Source organism: Choloepus didactylus, chromosome 18 (assembly GCF_015220235.1).
Source record: "Choloepus didactylus isolate mChoDid1 chromosome 18, mChoDid1.pri, whole genome shotgun sequence".
Taxonomy (NCBI): domain Eukaryota; kingdom Metazoa; phylum Chordata; class Mammalia; order Pilosa; family Megalonychidae; genus Choloepus; species Choloepus didactylus.
This window is the reverse complement of record NC_051324.1, coordinates 12,324,889-12,347,122: the sequence shown is the minus strand read 5'-3', so window position 1 is coordinate 12,347,122 and position 22,234 is coordinate 12,324,889. Positions and strand designations below refer to the sequence as shown.

The 22,234-nt window shown below is 40.0% G+C and overlaps 2 protein-coding genes across 5 annotated transcripts in view; one reads left to right on the top strand and one right to left on the bottom strand.

Annotated features, from left to right (window-relative positions):
* Positions 1 to 61: 61 nt before the first annotated feature.
* On the bottom strand, positions 62 to 9,376 carry RPAIN (RPA interacting protein). 3 transcript variants are annotated; one of them, XM_037808356.1, is made up of 7 exons: positions 8,951 to 9,364; positions 6,478 to 6,648; positions 5,429 to 5,489; positions 3,492 to 3,603; positions 3,269 to 3,332; positions 1,997 to 2,134; positions 62 to 212 (listed from the first exon to the last, which is right to left on the bottom strand). In XM_037808356.1, the coding sequence occupies exons 1-7, from the start codon at positions 9,029 to 9,031 to the stop codon at positions 183 to 185; spliced, it is 657 nt and encodes a 218-aa protein (XP_037664284.1). In that variant the 5' UTR covers positions 9,032 to 9,364; the 3' UTR covers positions 62 to 182. The 3 variants fall into 3 exon arrangements, with proteins under 3 accessions (XP_037664284.1, XP_037664286.1, XP_037664285.1); XM_037808358.1 differs by lacking the exons at positions 62 to 212; positions 3,269 to 3,332; positions 3,492 to 3,603 and having other exon boundaries at positions 2,006 to 2,134; positions 8,951 to 9,371; XM_037808357.1 differs by lacking the exons at positions 62 to 212; positions 1,997 to 2,134; positions 3,269 to 3,332; positions 3,492 to 3,603 and adding an exon at positions 4,545 to 5,320 and having other exon boundaries at positions 8,951 to 9,376.
* Positions 9,377 to 9,613: 237 nt separating this feature from the next.
* The window catches only part of NUP88 (nucleoporin 88), a 76,349-nt gene continuing 63,728 nt past the window's right edge, over positions 9,614 to 22,234 (top strand). For both annotated transcript variants that reach the window (XR_005212592.1, XM_037808318.1), the window contains exons 1-3: positions 9,614 to 9,945; positions 18,249 to 18,418; positions 19,138 to 19,263. Coding sequence is in view for 1 of the 2 variants with exons in the window: in XM_037808318.1 (XP_037664246.1) it covers positions 9,643 to 9,945; positions 18,249 to 18,418; positions 19,138 to 19,263 (599 nt within the window). In the remaining variant the exon portion in view is untranslated. The remainder of the gene's footprint in view (positions 9,946 to 18,248; positions 18,419 to 19,137; positions 19,264 to 22,234) is intronic.

Sequence of the window (22,234 nt, the reverse complement as noted above, 5' to 3'; positions counted from 1 at the left end):
TTTCTCTTTTCTATTTCTATTCCTTTCCCTTCAACCTGCATCACAAAACACCCGGAGGAGGGACATTTGAAAAGTTTTTAATACAAAATAAGTTATAAATAAAAGGTGTGTATATACAAGGCCCGTTTCTAAGATGGAGTAAGTTGCTTCCAACCCAGGAACGATGTGAGTCAAGGCTGGCTTCAGAGGATGATAGCCCAAGTATCACAAGCCTGGATTTAAATAGGAAAAAATTTAGTTTAAATTGTATTTCAGTCATGAAAGTTATCTCAATATATGGTTAAAAGTTACAGTCAGTCATGACATTTATGCTACAGTTGAGGTGACAAGGTGATACAGAGTTATATGATTATGAATAGTTCAGTAGTGTAGTTTGTCAGTGATATGTCCCACTCTTGGTCTTGGCTGGACCTCTCCTGCAGCCCTAAAACAACTGTCTTTGAAACTGTCAGCAGCTAAGATCGAATTCTGGAGATGAACTGATCAAATATTCTTATCCTCAGGAAACCAGTGATTAGAAAAGTTATTCAAACTTGATAACTTGGAGACTTCATAACCCAGCATGCAGTGAGACTCAACCAAGCTCAAAACATGTAGGCATCACAGGGGCGGTACAAACCACACATGCTCACACAGAAAGAACTCAGAAGCCCACTGACATCTTTCCTTGATCTCCCAGCACGATCAGTTGGCCCCTATGAGTGTAAAATTGGCTGATTCCTTGATGGCTCAGGGACCTTGGCTACTTCCAAAGTAATATATTTTGCTTTCTCTGGGAGAAATTACCTTACAACTCTGGCTAACAGGTGGTCCATCCCTTTGACCAACCCCAGAACACTGTCCCTCTCACATCTCAAATCTTCCACATTCTTGTATATGCACCATCTTTGATAACTATCACACCCCTCTTCCTCTACCTCACCATCAGTAGCCATGCTGAATCACCCTACAGCCTGACCTCACTGTATCTTGAATCCAATGGTCCTTGATTCTTCCTTGATTTCCCCTTAAAGTGAAACCAAAAGCCTAAAGGCACTTTTAGAGCATTCCCGAATGATCAATCTTTCAAAATACTGAACTCCAGGATCCTGTTTACTACAACTTATCCTTCCTTCTTCCTCCCGATTCTCATCTTTGCTGTGACCTCTTACCCAACAATGGCCTCCCTGCTCATCCTGCAGCCGACATGGTCAGTCATGCTCCTCCTAAGACCACCGATGCCTCCTGTGGTACTCCATGCCTCACCATCCACTTGGCCCTGCTGCTGCTTTGAGTTGCAGGGCATTGGTGGTCAGGTAAGCAGAAAATTGGGGCCATGACAAAGGTAATGCTGTGCTTTGGGGGCAATGAGGCAATCCTTTGCTTCTTTAATTGCCATTCCCATTCCCTCTAGCACTTGCTCTGAAACTTTGACACTCTTGAGCTCTACTCTGCTACTGTTACACTGTGGATGACTCACTAGTTTATCTTACTAAGAAGGCTTAAAATGAAGGCATCTGACTTGTGCTGCTTCAATTCTCCTTCCTCTAACTCACTTCCACGAAAACACGTTACATACCTACCTATGTCCTGGACTATAGTTAACAGTACAATTATAAAAACGTGCTATCATCAGTTGTAATAAATGTTCCACATCAGTGCAAGGTGTTAATAGTAGGGTGGTATATGGGAGTCCTGTGTTTTATGCATGATTGTTCTGTAAACCTACAACTTCTCTTAAAAAAAAAAAAAAAAAAAAAGAGGTGGCACAGCCAGGCTTCCTAATTCCCAAACCAGTGCTCCTTCCACTATCCTACACTGCCTGTGCTTTCCCCTTTCAGGGAATGATTGGCCATTTAGCTGAAGTGACTTCTTAACTTTCATTTTTCTATACAATCAAGTAGTTTCCTCAGAAAGTAAACTGCATTTTTAAACATTTTCCTGTTTGTAAGCTATAATTTCTACTAAGGTGGGATATAATCAACTGCTGACTTGCTCTTAACACTAGGAGGCTTACCAGACAGCTCATGAGAAGACTGGACTTTTCTTCTCCTTCAGTGACTGAAAACGCAGGGGTGTGGGGACAATGTGCACTGTGCTCATTTACACTGTCTTCTAAAAAGGCACGGAGCTTCTGCTCTGTCAACTCAGGAGCCTAAGAAATAAAAAAAAGTTCAACTACAACCAATCTATAGTCAACGGGTCGAAAATCCTGATTCCTCAGGCCACCTGTGTAACTCTGGCTCACTTTAATGGCTTGATATCTTGGACCTTTAGAAAATGCTCTTTGGGCTCATGATTGTGCTAAGAAGATCTCTTCATTTCCATTTAACTGCCTCTCCCGATTAACCAATGCTCTCTATAACTGCCACTTGGCATGCAGAACTCAGCTAGCAGGCTGCTTTCTAGCTTCCCTCACACCTCTGCTTCTACTAGCTGAGTGTATCCTTGCCAAAGCCTGCTATGTTTGTTCCCAGATCTCTTCATGCTAAATGAATTTGCTACTGTAATTAAGTAATTTAATTACATATTATGTAAGCCAATGAAATATGAGAATGAAAGGAAAAGTTTTTATGATAACAGTGGTATGTTTAGGAAACGCTTAAAAAGAATGAGTTGCTAAAAAGGAAAGAAAAACAACACATGAATTAGATAAAAGAAGGGGAGGAAAAATCCTAAAGCTAGGTACTCAGCTTCTTGATTCACATTAAAGAAAGAAAACTGGAAACTTGGGACTATGCATTATGGGAGTGTTATATGTGAGAAAAGATGATGTCAGATCTCCAGTCAGCAGAGCTTCACTCAGACTGGCAAGTAAATTTATAAATTTTAAACTTACTATAAGATGTTTCATTTTTATAATTCACCACTTTAACTGCTCAATTAGCTGGCAAACTTTCGGTCCCCCATGTCTGATGAGAGACTCCCACTGCATTTTAAGATCACTGAAGCTTAAATTCTGAATATAGGTGTGACTTCATGTTTTAAATTTATTTGGAAGACCAGATACAGGTGTTTCCAATCCGAAACTGGGATCTCTAGAAAGATTTTAAACAGTGGTGCACTAATCTGTGTTTAATAAACAGCTCTGGGGAGGAGGGGTGCTGATTCGCAGTGTTTGCCAATTTCCATGCTGTAAATATTCTCACCATGGCTGATTTCAAGCTACCAATACTGAACACAGCTATGAAGAGATGTGCACAATCGGCTCTAGCACACCACTGAAGGTTCTTTAAGAGAGTGGGTATATGTGGGAAGAGGTGGCACAAAATCCATGTGGAACACTTACAGGAGATGGGAGGTACAGGCCACACTGACACACGACCACACCACTTGTTATTCTCAGGTTGTACCTAGAAGCAGAAATGGGATCCCAGAGCATCAAGGTCTGCATGGACACCAGACCTAGATCTCCAAACCTTTCCAAGCAAAAAACCTGGGGGGAAATTCCACTCATCTTTGAGGTGGGGGGTAGGAACCAATAATGCTGAAAAGGTTTTGGAAACTCTTACTTTGTACACACAGGACAGATGAGGGGATTTGCTTCCCACTCAGCCAGCATGACACTGAGACACTTTTCATCAAACTGCAAGCTCTTCTCATACTCATTGATGATGGACTGTTCTGCAAGGTAAACAGCAGTTGTTGTCCTTCACTGTGCTTCACCCAGGTTTCCCCATCTTTGATGCTAAGCTTCACCTTCAATGGCACCCTCCACACAAGAGAAAGATTCAGGCATAAACTTGCTATCAGTCACTAGGTATTTACTGCTCACTGAGGCTAGCATCATCTTGTTGGATCCCTCCTCCTCCTTTGTGTCCCCTCCTTGTGAGCACATAAAGTGAAGATGAGGCTAAGTGAGAAGGAGACACATTTCACACACATCTCCAGAGGTCACAGGACAGAGATGTGGAATGTTAAATCCCAGGGGTAGCTAGAGAAAGCTAACACTACAGGGCACTGTGTTGTTCTCAGTGAGGTCTGTTTTTATTTCAGCACAACATGCAACAATACCTCAATGTGTATCACTGGGGTACAGCAATGAAGAAGACTGGTCCTGCCTTTGAGAAACTTACAGTCAGCACACTATAGCCCACTGGCCAAATTCAGCTCACTGCTTGTTTTTGTAAATGAAGTTGTACTGGAACACAGCCACACTCATTTGTTTATGTACTGTCTGTGAATGCTTTTGCACTACAACAGCAGAGTTGAGTAGTTGCAACAGAGACTGTGTGGCCTGCAAAACCTGAAATATTTACTATCTGAGCCTTTATAGAAAAAGTTTGCCAGCCTCTGCTCTAGAGTGTTCCTTTTGACTGAGTACAACAAAGCATAGTAAATACTTGTCACTCCAGATTTTTAAGTTAAATACACCTCAAAGGAAACATTTACTGAGACCTATGTTTCATAACTAAAATAGATTTTGTAGGTGGGGGAAAGGGTGAATCAAAAAAAAAAAAAAAAAAGAAAAAGAAAAAAAGATAAACTCAATGAATTCACAGTCGAATCAATAATAATGACAGTAACGAATGCTTGCATAGCATTTACTATGTGTCAAATGCTCTTTTAATCCCTTTATATTTGTTAACTTCTTTATTATTATCCTTATTTTAAAGATGAAGAAACCTAGGCACAGGGAGATTAAGTGTCTTGCCCAGTGTCCCAAAAGTTAAAGTGGTAAAGCTGAGAAGTGAATTTTAGCCGTCTGGCTCAAGAATCGATGCTCTTGCATCCCCATAATAACTATTGCCTACTGCTTTATGTCAGGCAGTGCTCTAAGTCTTCTAGACATATTTTATTTGAATCTTACAACAAACTTTATAGGGTAGGTTTATTATCTCTGTTTTATAGGCGAGAAAAGCTAAGGCTAGCCGAGACAAAGCTATGTGGAATAAATAATTATATAAGGTGCTAAACTATGCACTCCATTCAATGCCAGGGATGCCCCCCAAAGTAGACACTCACAAAGACCCTGGGGAGTCAATAAAGAATGGATGGAAGAGATGGCACATAATTTAGGTAGAGCAAGGGATATGATCATGCCCTGTATCCTGTAAAGGGACAGGATTTCTATTAACTATATAGGTACAATAGGATAGTAGAATGAATATGGGTACCAGATTCATACAATTGATTTTGCTCCCCAGTTCCACCACTTGCTAGCTGTGTGATCTGTGTAAGACAATACTTTCTCTTCTAACACTGTCTTGTAGCGCAGTTATAAGGAGAAAACAGTATCATGGAATGAGAAGTTCTTAGCACAAGGCCAATACACTGGAGATCCTTATTATTGGGAAGACAGCTGAGCCTTCAGAGTAAAAACAGTCTTCTGGAAATATGACTGAAGAAAGAGGTAGAGCAAGGGGAGTTAAGAACTAATCCTATTTAGAGGGAATGTCAGAATTAAAGTAGACAAATAAAGGTAGGAAGGCCTACTTCCAGGGATCACCTTGGTTAATTAGCTCCTGTTGAATTTCCTCCAGTACAGCCAGGTCCATCAGTTCCTCCACCTTCAAGAGAAAGCAGAGCTCATCAGAGGTCACAAGTTTCAACCAGTTGCCAAGCCATACAAGGACTCATACTTGGAACTTGGCTTGAAGAACCCAGTTTCCCTCAGGAAATCAGTCCAGGCCTTCTATACTATATACTGACAATGAGTTATTGTGGCCATGACGAGAAATCATCAATGAATGATCAAGCTATCCAATAAAAGAAAAACAGCATGAAATTTTGGGGAGACAGTATATGGTAGCAGTTAAATACCTGGTTCTGCCAAGGTGCTCTGACTGCAGGAAAATTCCTAACCCCTGTAAACTTCAATTTTCAGGCTCTGTAAAGTGGGAATAAAACCTACCTGAGAGGGTTATCATGAGAACTAATTGTGATGATATAAGGCAAACATTTAGCATGCTGTAGGACACATAGAAGGCACCCAATAATGCATCATTAACATATAGTAACTTGATGTTTGCAAGGCAGTTTTTGACATGTTATCTTATATGGTCCTCACAACATTAACAACATATCATCTTCATTTTATAAATGTGAAAACTAAAGCTCAAAGAGGCAGAGTGAAGTGAGCAATCAATTAATAGCAAAATCAGTACTAAAATTCCAGAACTCCTGACTTCCAGTCAAGTGCTCTTCCTAATAAACTGTAAATGGTTTCCTGTCCACAACCAGCTCCCAACCCTGGCTGTGAGACCTTTTTAAAGAGAGAAATTCTTTACTCATGCTTACTGAATCAAATTTTCCAGGGTTGGAGCCAATATACAAAGTTTTTTTAAGTTTCATAAGTGATTATGATACAATGATGCAGCAGGTCTATTGTCTGGTATTTAGGAAGCACTGGGAGAAGAATCTGGGTTAACAGTTAAAATCCTGACTGAGGGCTGGAGGTGGGTGGGTATAGAGGACTTTAGTAAACAGGTACAGAAAGGACATTAAGAGTTCCTGGTGCTGTAGCCCCGTTCCTGCACACACATATCCCAAACTGACCTGAGCCAAGGTCTCTGGACATCTGTCCACTGACTGCAAAGCACTCCATTCCTCTTCCATCACCTCTTGCACCAGAAAGGTGTTCTGAGCTCCACCTGGCATACTGCCTCCAGCCTGGCGGTACTTGTTCAGGAGTCTGTCGCGGCTGTTTCTCATCCTTTCCAGGCATCCCTTGGAAGAAGCAAAAAGACAGGGGCAAAAAATGGGCAATTCCATTAAAAACAAACAAACAAACAAGAAAAAACAACAAAATCCAAAAACTCTTAGATTAGTTGTTAAAACATTAAGGGAAATTTATAGAATATATAAAATTTCAACTACAACCCTAACTTTTTAATCTTGCACATTCCCCTCCAGTCCTTGTCCACCTGTAGATAGATAAAATTACAAGGCTTTATTCATGTATAAGTCCATAAGTCACATTCTATCTTCAGTGCTGGTTTCTTTAATAGTTGGGTGCTCCAGTGAAGCATTTCCTGAGGAGTTCGTCGAAGTTGCCGGTTCGTTTCCTGAGGAGTTCATCGGACATCTTCCTTGGAGTTGACAGTTTGTTGACTGCTCTACAGAATTTGGACTCATGCAAACCCACAGTTGCGTGAGTCACTTTTTACAATTTGATAGTCAGAGACACCTCTCATTGATTCTGTTTCCTTAAAGAACCCTAACTAATACTTTGAGTGTTTCCATGGAGATGTGCCCCAACCAACTGTAGGTGATAACTCTGATTAGATATTTCCATGGAGTTGTGGCCCCACCCATTCAGGGTGGGCCTTGATCAGTGGAACTATATAAATGAGCTGACAGGCAGAGGGAACTCAGTGCAGCTGTGAGTGATGTCTTGAAGAGGAGCTACAGCCAAGAGGGACACTTTGAAGAAAGCACAGGAGCTGCAGATGAGAGACAGTTTGAAGACAGCCATTGAAAGCAGACTCTTGTTCCAGAGAAGGTAAGAGAGGAAAAATACCCCAAGTGCAACTAAGAGTGACATTTCTGAGGAACTGCAGCCTAGAGAGGGACGTCCTGGAAGAAAGCCATTTTGAAACCAGAACTTTGGAAGCTGATGCCAGCAACATGCCTTCCCAGCTAACAGAGGTTTTCCGGACACCATTGGCAATCCTCCAGTGAAGGTACCCAATTGTTGATGACTTACCTTGGACACTTTATGGCCTTAAGACTGTAACTTTGTAACCAAATAAACCCCCTTTATAAAAGCCAATCCATTTCTGGTGTTTTGCATTCTGGCAGCATTAGCAAACTAGACAATGAAGAAAGCACCAGAGATGGATCGGCTTTTATAAAAGGGGGTTTATTTGATTACACAGTTACAGTCTTAAGGCCATAAAGTGTCCAAGGTAACACATCAGCAGTCGGGTACCTTCACTGGAGGATGGCCAATGGTCTCCGGAAAACCTCTGTTAGCTGGGAAGGCACGTGGCTGGCGTCTGCTCTGAAGTACTGGTTTCAAAATGGCTTTCTCCCAGGACGTCCCTCTCTAGGCTGCAGTTCCTCAAAAATGTCACTCTTAGTTGCACTCGGGGTATTTGTCCTCTCTTAGCTTCTATGGAGCAAAAGTCTGCTTTCAACAGCCGTCCTCAAACTGTCTCTCATCTGTAGCTCCTGTGCATTCTTCAGAGTCCCTCTTGGCTGTGGCAAGCTCCCTCCTTCTGTCTGAGCTTATATACTGCTCCAGATATGGCTGTGGTAACTGCCTTCCTGTACAACAGTGCTTCTGGGGTTGATTTTGTCCCCCAGGGAACATTTAGCAATGTCTATAGACATTTTCTATAGAAGGCTATTGGACATCGAGTGGGTAGAAGCTAGGGATGCTGCTAAACATTCTACAATACATAGACCACCCCCCCCCACAACAAAGATTTATTACCCTCGAAATGTCAACGGTTCAGAAACACTGCTCTACAGTCATTCTAGCGTCAGTTTACTTTCCTGGGATAAATCTACTACTTCAGGGATTCCTGGAGAGACAGGAAATATTACTCTCTGGGAACCATGCTGAGTTCAGAATAAATCAGAACCGAGATGGGATACAACTCTGCTACTTAGTAACTGACGCTCTTCTGGCTCTCAATTTATCCTCTCTAGAACAGAAATAATCCGCACCTCACACGAAGTACGTATACAAAATGCCTCTCTCGGTGCCCGACGCACAGCAGGTGCTCAGAGATGTTTTCATTATTATTAATATTGTGGGGTGCAGGGGGTGCGGTCATGACCACACTTCAAATGTAAAGCAAACCCTTATCTAAAAACTGAGGGTAGGGGACCCAGGCTAATCCCACACTGAGAGACAGAAACTCCGGGAAGGCAACTGGGCTGTGACCAAGGACGTCCACCGGCCAAGCTCTCCGGTCACCTTCCTCAGAGCAGGGCTGAGGTGAAGGAACGGACAGCGGACCCCGGGATGGATTAGGGGAGTGACTACGGCCCAGGGAGGCCTTCCAAACCCCAAACCTACCTGCCTGAATGCCTCCTTCCAAGGCGGCGAGCCCCTTACTTTATACAGCGAGCGGTGCCGGGATCTTGACGGCTCTGCCATGTCCTTTTCGCGGGAGTCGTGACCAGAAAGCCCCGCCCCGCTCGGGCGCGCAGGACGCTGGGAGCTGTAGTCTCTGGAGCTATCACACCGCTCTTGGAGGGCAGGGAATTCCGGGAAGTGTAAATCTCACCGACCGACTCCATGCAGCGACAGATTTGGGGAACCCAAAATGGGTGACTTTAGTGGCATTTGTGAGATAAACCAAATCTGAATTGAGTGACAGAGAAGTAATCTTGAGGGTAGGCTTTGGATGTCTGGGTTTACCCTGGCGGAGGTGTCCTATAGGCAATTAGAAACACAGGTCTCAGGCTCTCTCCCCGAGCTACGACACTTTAGCTGCATCAACACTTCCTCTTATGCCTGCTTCAGCCTGTTGACCTTCTCGTCCCGCCCCCTTCGCTTCAGTATAAGTGCTTGACTGGTGATTGGCTTTCCTCGGGCGATGCCCCTGCCTGATGGGTTGGCCTCACCTTTATTCCGCCCCCAGCTGGAGCCTCGTGCTTCCGGGGCGTCCGCGTGATGATTGGCTGAAGCAGGGCACGGCTGGCCGTGGATTGACTGCACTCAGCGGCGGGCTGAGCAACTGGAGTGAGGAAACTAGTTGAGTCAAGATGGCGGCTGCTGAGGAGTCTGTGAGTGACAGTGAGCTCTGGCAGACCTGGCTTCCTAACCACGTTGTATTTCTGCGGCTCCAGGAGGGACTGAAGAACCAGAATCCAACCGAAGCTGAGAAACCGGCGTCTGTATCTTTGTCTTCGCCGCAGCTGCCGTCGTCGCCGTTGTTGACGAGAAACCTACTCTTCGGCCTTGGCGGAGAGCTCTTCCTGTGGGACGGGGAAGGCAGCGCCTTCTTAGTCATTCGTCTTCGGGGCCTCAGTGGCGGCGGTGAGGAACCTTCCCTCTCCCAGTATCAGGTACGGCTAACTGATCTTGGAAATGACCCTTAGCTGGGGTCGAGACTCGTGTTTTTGTTCCCTTCCCATCTGTTTGTCTTCCATCTCCTGATGGTGCGCCGTTCAAGTGTAAGTAAGTGCCCTTTCGGGGACCTCCTACTTCGAGTGGAACGGTCCCTAGAGACCCCTTTATTATTTTTCCAATCCAGCGTGGCGACATAACAATTTGAAGACTCTGTTTCCTTATTTCATTCCTTCGGGAAATGTTCACTGTGCCAGGCACTTTTGCGGAAACAAAACAGATCCAGGTTCTTCCGCTTTATTGTGCTTAGGTTCTGGGAGTCTGGAAGGAAGAGAAAGACCGTGGAATAAATATCAGTGATGGTTAAGTGCTCTGAAAAAAGAGAAAGCGCGGGGTAAGGGGATATTTTTGGTGGGTTGGTCAAGGGAATCCTATTTCATGATGCACTATTTCATGATGTGACATTAATGCGGTAGGGATAATCATAACTTTCTCTTGGGGGGGTTGTGAGCATCGAATCGGGTTATAGATTCGGAAGCACCACATTTCGTGCCTGACATGGAGGAGGAATTCTCTGATAATTCTTGATTTTCCCTTTTAGAAAATTAGGCCATCCTCAAATTTGGAAGGGATTTAAAAAAAAAAAAATTTTTTTTAAGTGTCTGTATTGTTTTGGGGTTTACAGAAATAATGCATGCTCATTATACAAAATTCAGACCGTACAGGAACATGTAATATAATTGCCCCTGAGAATGCTACTGCCACCGGTCAGTCTTCCCCAGGCAACCGTGTTCTGATTCCTACCATTGTAGATAAGTTTGGCTTGTTCTTGAACTTTATATAAATGGAATCATACAGGGAATACTCTTTTGTGTCACTTCTTTCATTCAACATGTTTCTAAGATTCATCCATGTTGTATCAGTAGTACTTTTTTTAATATAATTACATTGTATTCCATTGTATGAATAGACCACAATCTATCATTCTCTTTAATGGACACTTGGGTTGTTTCCAGTTTTGTGTTATTAAGAATAAAGCTGCTGTGAACATCCTTCTAAGGATATGTTAAGCCTGGATTTTTTTGTTTTGTTATTGGTTTCATTGATATATATATACATTTATATATATATATTTTTATTGAGATCCAAAGATCCAAAGTGTACAATCAGTTGCCCATGATACTATCATACAGCTGTGCATCCATCACCACAATTAATTTTTTTGTCAATTTTTAGAACATTTTCATTACTCCAGAAAAGAAATAAAGACAAAAAAAGGAGACTCAAATTCTCCCATACCCGTAACCAACCCCCCTTCCGTTATTGAGTCATAGTTTTGGTATAGTACATTTGTTACTGTTGATGAAAGAATGTTAAAATACTACTAACTGTAGTATATAGTTTGCAATATGTATATATTTTTTTCCTATATGCCTCTTTATTGTTAACATCTGGTTATATAGTATCATACATTTGTTCGTGAGAGAGATTTCTGGTATTTGTATAGTTAATCACGGACATTGTCCACCACGAGATTCACTGTTTTATACATTCCCACCTTTTAACCTCCAACTTTCCTTCTGGTGACATACGTGACTCGGAACTTACCCTTTTCACCACCTGCACACACCTTTAGCACTGTTAGTTATTCTCACAACATGCTACCATCACCCCTGTCCATTTACGAATGTTTAAGTTCACCCTAGTTGAACATTCTGCTCATAATAAGCAAACAATCCCCCTTCTTTAGCCTCATTCTATATCCTGGTAACTTATATTTCATGTCTATGAGTTTACATGTTATAATTAGTTCATATCAGTGAGATCCTGCATATTTGCCTTATGTGTCTGTCTTATTTCACTCAATATAGTGCCCTCAAGATTTCTTCATCAACCCCTTACTTTTAAGATGGTTTTGTTCCCACACCATACATTCTGCCCTAAGTAAACAGTTGTTAATTCCCTGTATAGTCACGTATTTATGTATTCAGCACCATCACCACTATCTGCATAAGGACATATCCATTTCTTCCCCTAAGAGGAAGAAGAATCAAAGAAGGCAGAGAGACAAAAGAAAAAGAAAAGAGAGAGAGAGAAATAAGACGACAACAAAAACATGACAGCTAGAAAGCAACAAAAAGAAAGATAGTATTAACAGACAACATCACCAATGCCAGGAGTCCCATATCCTTACCCTATCTCCCCTCCCCCCCCCCCACTATATGCTTTTAGCTTTGGTATATTACCTTTGTTATATTAAAGGAAGCATAATACAATGTTTCCATTAATTATGGTCTCTAGTTTGCATTGATTGTATTTTCCCCCAGTCCCACCCTATTTTTAACACCTTGCAATGTTGACATTCATTTGTTTCATGTAAAAACATATTTGTACCTTTTATTACAATCACTGAGCACACTAGGTTTCCCTGAGTTACACAGTCCCAGTCTTTGTCCTTCGTCTTTTGTTTTTGTGTCCCACATGGTCCCAGCCTTCCTCTTTCAACCATACTTGCAGTCATCTTTGTTCAGTGTACTTACATTGCTGTGCTACTATCTCCCAAAATTGTTTTCCAAACCTCTCACTCCTGTCTTTTCCTTTCTGTCTGCAGGGCTTCCTTTAGTGTTTCCTGTAGAGCAGGTATCTTTTTCACAAACTCTGTCATTGTCTTGTTTGTCTGAAAATATTTTAAGCTCTCCCTCATATTTGAAGGACAGTTTTGCTGGATATAGGATTATTGGTTGGTGGTTTTTCTCTTTCAGTATCTTAAATATATCACCCCACTTCCTTCTTGCCTCCATGCTTTCTATTGAGAAATCCGCACATACTCTTATCAAGCTTCCTTTGTATGTGATGGATCGCTTTTCTCTTGCTGCTTTCAGGATTGTCTCTTTATATTTGACATTTGATAATCTGATTATTAAGTGTCTTGGCATAGGCCTATTCAGATCTATTCTGTTTGGGGTATGCTGCGCTTCTTGGATCCGTAATTTTATGTCTTTCATTAAAGATGGGAAATTTTCATTGATTATTTCCTCTATTATTGCTTCTGCTCCTTTTCCCTTCTCTTCTCCTTCGGGGACACCAATGACACATACATTCCTGATTTTCATTTTGTCCTTAAGTTCCCAGAGACATTGCTCCTATTTTTCCATTCTTTCTCTATCTGTTCTTTTGTGTGTAGGCTTTCAGGTGCCTTGTTCTCCAGTTCCTGAGTGTTTTCTTCTGCCTCTTGAGATATGCTGTTGTATGTTTCCATTGTGTCTTTCATCTCTTGTATCGTGCCTTTCATTTCCATACATTCTGCCAGTTGGTTTTTCAATTTCAATTTCTACCTTATGTACGCCCAGTGTTTTCATTATATGGTCCATCTCTTTTGCCGTATCTTCCCTAAACTTTTTTAATTGACTTAGTATTAGTTGTTTAAGTTCCTGTATCTCAACTGAAGTGTAAATTTGTTCCTTTGACTGGGCCATAACTTTGTTTCTTTTAGTGTAGGTTGTAGTTTTCTGTTGTCTAGGCATGGTTTCCTTGGTTACTCCAATCAGGTTTTCCCAGACCAAACGGGCTCCAATCCCAGAAGGAAGAACTATTTAGTATCCAGTTTCCCTGAGGGTGTGTCTTAGAAAATTGGTATACCCTGTGAGACCTCGGGTCACTGTGCTTTTCTGCCCAACAGGTGGCGCCTGTCAGCCTGTAGCTCCAGACTGGTGTAAAAAGATGTGTCCCGTGGCTGTTTTCCCCCAGACTCTGGGGTCTGGTTCTGAATGGAAGGCAGGTAGTAGAGCTGGGCCCCACCCCTTTCCTCTTAGGGAAGATAGTGATAGGGAAGATAGGGAGAGGTCATTAGCATTTCAGTGGTCTCTCTCTGCCTGTGCTATCTCCACCCTTGTCTGGGTCAGAGCACTGGGAACTGAAAATGGCTGAGGCTTTCTCCACTGAGCTGAAACAGGGACAGAAAGCCCCCTTCAGGGCCGGTCTGTGGCCACCCTCTAGCTCTCCAAAGTCAGTCTTCACCCAAAGCCTCTGTCCGCTTGTTGGGGATTCGTATCGAGCAGCCCACGCTTGTTAATTAAAACCCCACTGGAGCTCAGCTGTGCTATATTTGCTCACTTGGCGAGAGCTGCTCTCTAGCTCCATGAGGCTTTGCAGCTCGGGCCGTTGGGGGAGGGGGCTCCTGGCTTGGATCCACAGTTTTTACTTAAAGATTTTGTGCTGCGATCTCAGGCATTCCTCCCAATTCAGGTTGATGTGTGATGAGTGGATGGTAACGTTTGTCCCCCCACAGTTATTCCGGATTATTTACTAGCTGTTCCTGGTTGCTTATTAGTTGTTCCAGGGGGACTAACTAGCTTCCCTTCCTCTCTGTGCCGCAATCTTACATCTCCAAAACTTACTATTTTGAAAGAATTTCAAACTTACAGGATGGTTGCAAAAATAATTCAAAACTCATACAGAGAGCTCCAGCATACCCACCCACCCAGATACCTATATCCACCAACTTTTAACATTTTACCATATCATTCTCTCTCTCCAGATATCTCCATCCATCCATCCATCCATCTTCTAAACATGTAAGAGTACATTGTATACATCATACTCCTTTAACAGTTAATACTTCCATTTACGTTTCCTAAGAATGAGGATATTCAGTTTATATAACCACTGAAAAATATAATAAAAAATAGCTTCTGGGTTTTTTGAGAAAGAATACACAAGTTAAATTCCCCAAACTAGCTTCGCGTTACATTACAAGCATCATCTTCTTGAAGTCCCTACCAGGACTCTCTACCTCAAAAAGCCAATTAAGCCCCGAGTTAAGCACACTTTGCTTAATTAAAAACATAAAGCCCTCCTTACACTTAATCTACCCCTATAGGACCAACAGGTCCCTGCTCCAATCAACAAAACCTGGCCAGCTTCCTTCTGTTTAGAAAACTGCCCACAAATTCCCCAACCTCGAAACTGCTTTCACGTTGCAGACGAAAGGTTTCTTTGCTGCTGCAGCAATCTTGATGCCCTAAATAAAATGTTGTAAACTACAGTTTGACTCTGATGTCTTTCGATACCACCTTAAGCACAGTGATCAAGTTCAAGAAATTTAACATTGATATAAAGCTCACAGTCTATATTTCTGGTTTGTTTGTTTTTTTTTTGTATATCCCAATAATGTCCTTTTAGGCATTTTCTCCTCCCTTATTAGTTCCAGTCCAGAATTATGTATTGCATGTAATTGTAGTTATCTCTTTAGTCTCTCTCTTTTTTAAAATTGTGGAAACATTTACAGCATAAACTTTCCCATCTTCAGTCACTCCCATGCATCTAATTCAGTGTGATTAATTACATTCACAAATGTTATACTATCCTCACCACCATCCATTACCAGAACTTTCCCATTACCCCAATCAGAAACCCTGCACCTATTATGTATTAACTCCTCTGATAACATGTATGCTACTTTCTGTCTATAAATTGTTACTTATGACTGAAATCTTACAAGTGTCCCTTTGTGTCTGACTTATTTCACTCAGCATGATGTCCTCAAGCTTTCATTCCTTTTTAAAGCTCTGTAATATTCCGTTGTATGTATATGTCACATTTGTTTATCATTCATCTGCTGAGGGACATTTGGGTTGCTTCTACCTTTTTGCCATTCTGAATAATGCGGTGATGAGCACGGGTGTACAAATATTTGGATGAATCCCTCCTTTCATTTGTTTTGGGTATATGCCTAGAAGAGGGATTGCTGGTCATATGGTCATTCTTTTTTTGTCATTTTTGTTTTTGTTCTTTTGGTGAGCAATGTAATCTGAAACGAATTCTAAATAATTGTCAATTTAGAAGTAAAATGTAATTGTGTGAAAAAAGAAAATACATATTGTAAACAGTTCCAATTTCTGCATCCTAAATATGGGGTAGTCAACAGATTTTTTTTTCATTCTTAATGTTGATACTGTGTGAAATATAGGATCAAGTATGTTTTTAAAAAAATTAAGACACTCATAGCATTTAAAATATTTTCCAAACTATTAAACAACACAGACAACAATTCTCCCAAAACTAAAGATATCATTTGGTCATTCTATACTAAACATTCTGATAAACCATGAAACCATTTTCCACAGCAGCTGCACCAATTTATACTCCCACCGACAATGTACAAGCGTTCCTATTTCTCCACATCCTCACCAGCACTTGTTATTTTGTTTTTGTTTTTTTTTTAATAGTAGCCATTCTAACGGGTGTGAGGCTGTATCTCACCGTGGTTTTGATTTGCATTTCTCTAATGGCTAATGATGTTATTGGCCATTTGTATGTTGTCTTTGGAGAAATGACTATTCAAGTTCTTTGCCCACTTTTTAACTGGGTTGTCTTTTTGTTGTTATTTTTAGTTTGTTTTTGGTGAGTGAGTAGAATGTGAAAGTGGGTAATCAACTAGTATTTCAAACTTGCTGTGATCTGTTTTACGGAAATCTTTATTATAAATTGATTTTCTTCTTTTAAAGATTCTTTTAAAAATGGGCACCCATTCTGATTACCACTTCTGTGTGGTATTCCCCAATTCTCGTTGACGACAAGTGATACAAGTTTAACCAGATGCTAGTAATGTTTCTGCAATTTTGAGAACAGGTCAAGGGTCTGTAATTTACTGTGAAATTTCATGAGAGTAATGAGAGTAATTATCAGATGTACAGCACACAGTATTACCATTGCACCCTATACTGCTATGCATTTGTCACGCTCTTAGTTATTTATAATTATTTTCTTACAGGCTTTTCTAGACTGTAAACACTGTAAGCAGCTGTGTTTGCCTTACTGATTTTTGTATCTCCAGCACTTCACAAAGTGCCTGGAACACCCAAACTCTTAGTAAATATTGGTGACTGTCTGAATGACCCTCAATCCTCCAGAATCTTAAAAACTCAGAGATAGGCAAAAAAAAGCACCTTGGCATGAGTTGCAACTTGTTAAAAAAAGGGCATGAATAGTGACTTTAAAAACAACAAAAACTCTGTAATACTGTGACTATTGCAGATGACCTAATGTGATTGAATTGTAGGTGTCATGGAAAAAAGACGGCCTCTGGTTTGAGATAGAGTGTCAAAGTCAAGTAGAAGGAAGAAGATGGAAGTTGGGTACAAGGAAAAGAAGGAAAGAACCACTGACAGGAGAAAAAGACAATTTGATTGGAATCGGCAAAGAGAAACTAAAACAAATATAAAAATAACAGGCTTACAGACATCAGTGATAATTGTAAATCTCATATTCAGAACAGTCTATGAAGATTTTGGCTTAAGGGTCACCCTCCTGCTAAACATTGTTAATCTCATGGTTTGTTACTGAAGGTAGAAAGCAGAAAATAAATTAATGGGGATGTGACATGGTCATGAGAGAAGAAATAGGAAGTACAAGCAGAAGAGAATTTTTTGAGAGCAGATGATGCTGGAAGAAATAGCTTATGAAAACCCCCTGAAAATACCAGTTTTATATTAACTTTGCATAGGTAACACAATGTTCTGTTTGCTGCAGAAGCTTTTGAAGATTCTGTATCTTATTATATACTATTTATAATATAGTAATTAACATTGAATTTCTTCTTAGTTCCTCATTTGTCTACTCACTAAACATATGAGAGCTGACAATGTGCCAGGTACTATGCTAAAGCTAGAGAGGAATAAAACAGATTCTTTACTCAAGTAATTTGTAGTCTCTTGGGTGGGATGAGTGAATAAAAGGACAATTAGTTGCAGGGTGATAAGCACTATAATAGAATTATGCAAAGTGTGCTATAGAGAAGCACAGAAAAGGTGCCCTTACATGGATCCAGGGATGTTTTCTTGGGGTAAGGTACATAGAAGCTGAGTCTCCAAGAATGTATAAGTCTTTGTATCCAGCTAAAAAAAGAATATGAGGACATTCCAGGAAGAGGAACATTGTGGGCAAAGACACAGAACATGTGATTTCCCAGAAAGTCAAGATAATCTGATTTGAGTGTAAAGTACTAGTGGGGAAATGGTAGAGAGTTGTGGTTGAAGTGGTAGGCTGGAATTTGATCATAAAGAGAAAAATTATGTGTAGTATTTTCTTTATCAAGGTAGGGAAGTCTGATGCACTTTATGTTAACATTGTAGTCAAAATGCTGAGAACTATTTCATCAGCTAGTGGGCCAAGTGTTAGTACTTATCTGTAATATTTCATTATCCTCCAATTATAGAAAATTAAAGCATTGATATGCTTTCAAGCAACTGCCACATATTTACATTAAAATTATCTATTTTGACCAGTTTCCTTTATTTTTCAGAGATTGCTTTGCATAAATCCACCCCTGTTTGAAATCTATCAAGTCTTGTTAAGTCCAACACAACATCATGTAGCACTTATAGGAATAAAAGGACTTATGGTATTAGAATTACCTAAAAGATGGGGGAAGAATTCTGAATTTGAAGGAGGAAAATCAACAGTGAATTGTAGGTAAGTTGTATGTTCGTTTAGTGTTTATCTGTATAACTTGTGGTAGATGCAGAAAATTGTTCTTAAGCTATGGTTGGTATGCTGCTATTAAAATATTAGAGTACTCAGATGGTCTGAAGACTGACTTCTTGTGATATTAATGTTTTTGATATATGTGTGATTATACTTGCATTCTGCATGAATTATCATATTGATGTCTCGTTGGAAATCAGGTGATTCTTTCAATTAGATAGAAATAAGAATTTTTTTTTTAAGCCAGTATTGTCAGAGTTTGCTCTTAAGTTTGGTTTTTTTTTTTTTTTTTTTTTTTTCTTTCAACATACCCAGAAAGATGAAAGCCTGAAAGATCTGGGAGAAATATAACTGCTTCAAGTTTAGCTCTACATCTTATTGGTTAGGTCCCCTTAACTGTTTCCTTTCTAAATCTCAGTTTCCTCATGTCCAAAATAGGAATGATACTATCTGCCTTCATATTATTCACACAAGGTTGTTGAAAGGGTCAAATAAGATACTGTGTCTATATTATGCAATTTAGAAAAGATTTTAATTTTGATTCTGTAATAACTGATTCAGTAGATGCTTTGAATGCTATCTCAGCAAGATTTAAGGAAAGAAATTTAAAGGAAAGAAGAGCAAAGAGTATTAAACTAAATTTTTTGTTAGACGGCTTTTCAATCCAAGTTCTACACAATGTTTTGGGAAATTGTTGTCTATTTTAGTACCACTCCAATTGCTGAGAGATTTTTCACCAGTTCTACCTCTCTGACTCTAAAGCATGCTGCCTGGTATCCAAGTGAAATGGTGGATCCCCACATAGTGCTGTTAACATCAGACAATGTAATAAGGTACATTTTATTTTTCTCTTTCTTATACCTTTGTGAGTGGGAGGGCTCTGTTCCTGTTTGCCAGTTAACACCTTAAGATATCATCAAATCAATCCTTGAAAGTTGGAATGCTTTTCTCTGACGGCTGTTATAACCCATTCTGTAGATTGTCTTCATTTTATTGATAAAGTCCTATGATGCACAAAAGTTTATAATTTTCATGAAGTGCCATTTATTGATTTTTTTTCTTTTGTTGCTCATGCTTTTCATGTAAAGTCTAAGAAACCATTGCCTACCATGAGGTCCTGAAGGGGTTTCTCTGTGTTTTCTTCTAGGGGTTTTATTGTTTTAGTTCTTATATTAAATCATTGATCCGTTTTGTGTTAATTTTTGTGCATATTGTAAGATAGAGGTTGTTCTGGTTTGCTAATGCTGCCGGAATGCTAAACACCAGAAATGGATTGGCTTTTATAAAAGGGGGTTTATTTGGTTACACAGTTACAGTCTTAGGCCATAAAGTGTCCAAGGTAATGCATCAACAATGGGGTACCTTCACTGGAGGATGGGCAGTGGCATCCAGAAAACCTCTATTAGCTGGGAAGGCACATGGCCGGCGTCTGTTCCAAGTTCTGGTTTCAAAATGGCTTTCTCCCAGGACATTCCTCCCTAGGCTTCAGCTCCTCAAAAATGTCACTCTTGGTTGCTCTTGGGGTGTTTGTCCTCTCTTAGCTTCTCCAGAGCAAAAGTCTGCTTTCCAAGGCCATCTCCAGAATGTCTCTGTAAGCTGACGTTCCTCTTTCAGTTCCAGTGCGTTCTTCAAAGTGTCCCTTTTGGCTGTAGCTCCTCTTCAAATGTCACTCGCAGCTACATTGAGTTCCTTCTGTTTGTCAGCTCATTTATATGGCTCCAGTGATTTAATTTAGACCCACACTGAATGGGTGGGGTAACACCTCCATGGAAATTATCTAATCAGAGTTATCATTCACAGTTGTGTGGGGCACAACTCCACAGAAACACTCAAAGAATTACAATCTAATCATCACTGTCCACGGACTTGGCACCCCTTTAAAAAAATCAGTTAGCCATAGATGTGAGAGTTTCTTTCTGAACTCTCAATTCTACTCCATTTGTCTATATGTCTGTCTTTATGCCAGTGCCACACTGTTCTGATTACTGTAACTTTGTGAAACGTTTTAAAATTGGGAAGTGTGAGTCCTCCAACTTCTTCTTTTCAAAATGGTTTTAAAGAGAGTAGTCATGATCCGGAACTTAGGGCACTGTAAGTCATGGCTTGTCTGTCTAAAGGCAATGATCTGTTTTCCTCCGATGAGGAGGGCTTTGTCATGGTGGCTGGCTGAAGGCACCAAGGTGCATTTCCTTGGTGTAATCTTCCAGATGCTCCCTGTTTCTTTCAGAAAGATTGGCTCTGACAGTTTATGTATATATAAACATATAAAAATATATATAATAAAATACATTTTTATACATTAGACATAAAAATTCAGATTATTTTGAAAATCAAAATTGTTATACATATACATATACACTTTTTCTGTCTATTGCCTTCCTAAAGGAGACTGCTTAAATATTTGTTGTTGTTGTTTTTGATAAGGGGAGACAAATTATTTGCTAAAAATTAGTCTACAAATTTGGTGATTTTGATGGTTTGATTGACTTGCTTACAGAAAACAGATATTAGACATGATGTGCATAGAAAGTAGATATGGATAGATTCCTCAAAGGGTAAAGGACACATTATGTTTTTGCATTTTTTAATGCAGTTTTATTGATGACATAATGCGGACTGAAATAAGCCAGACATAAAAGGACAGATATTGTATGATTTCTTTAATATGAACTAACTAAAACATCTAAACTCAGTCTTAAAATTTAGAATACAGAATACCTAGAGATAGAAGGGGGAGCGGTTACCTAATATGTACAGAATTGTTAACAAGATTGAACTTAAGTGTTTGGGAATGGATAGAGGTGATGGTAGCTCGTTATTGAGATTATAAGTAATAGTGCCATATTGTAGGTGAATTTGATTGAAAGTGGTTTTGAAGTCATGTATGTTACCAATTAACACTACAGATATAAATAAATTCTTGCATGAACTACTACAAATGCACAACACTTGTACAAAGAGTTAATAATAGAGTGGTATATGGGGGAAAATTGCCTACTGCAAGCTACAGACTATATTTAGCAATAAAACTTTAATTTCTTTCATCAACAGTAACAGTTACTAGGAGTCAATAATAGTGGGGATAAGGGATCTGGGGTGTTTGGAGTTTTCCTTCTTCGTACATGTCTGTTATTTTTCTCTTTGCAGTAATGAAAGTTGTCTAAAATTGGGTGTGATGATGATTGCACAACTAAGTGATGATAGTGTGAGACATTGATGGTATACTTTGGATGGAATATATGCTCTGTGGATATATCTCAATAAAATCTGCCGAGTGAAAAAATGTTTTTGACTATTTGGGGCCTATTACATTTTCATATGAATTTGATGATTGGCTTTTCCATTTCTGTAAAGAAGGCTTTTGGAATTTTTATTGCAATTGCAATTTAACCTTTAAATGCCTGTCAGTAGAATTGAAATCTTAACAATATTTAGTCTTCCACTTCCAGTCCATGAACACGGAATGTCCTTCAATTTATTTAGGTCTTCTTTAATTCCTTTCAGCAATGTTTTGTAGTTTTCCGTGTACGAGTCTTTTACATCCTTGGTTCAATTTATTCCTCTAATAAACCTTAACTCTTTACTTAAACCATGACTTGCTGCGTTGTGTGGATTCATGAATGACCTAACAGTCACTACTTAGTGTTATGTTGTTTCCTGAGTATGTGGTGAATTGCTTTTCTCTTGCTGCTTTCAGAACTTGCTCCTTCTCTTCAGTATTTGACAATCTGATCAGAATATTCTTGGAGTGGGTTTATTTGGATTTATTCTATTTGGAGTTTGCTGGGCATTTATGCTTTGTGT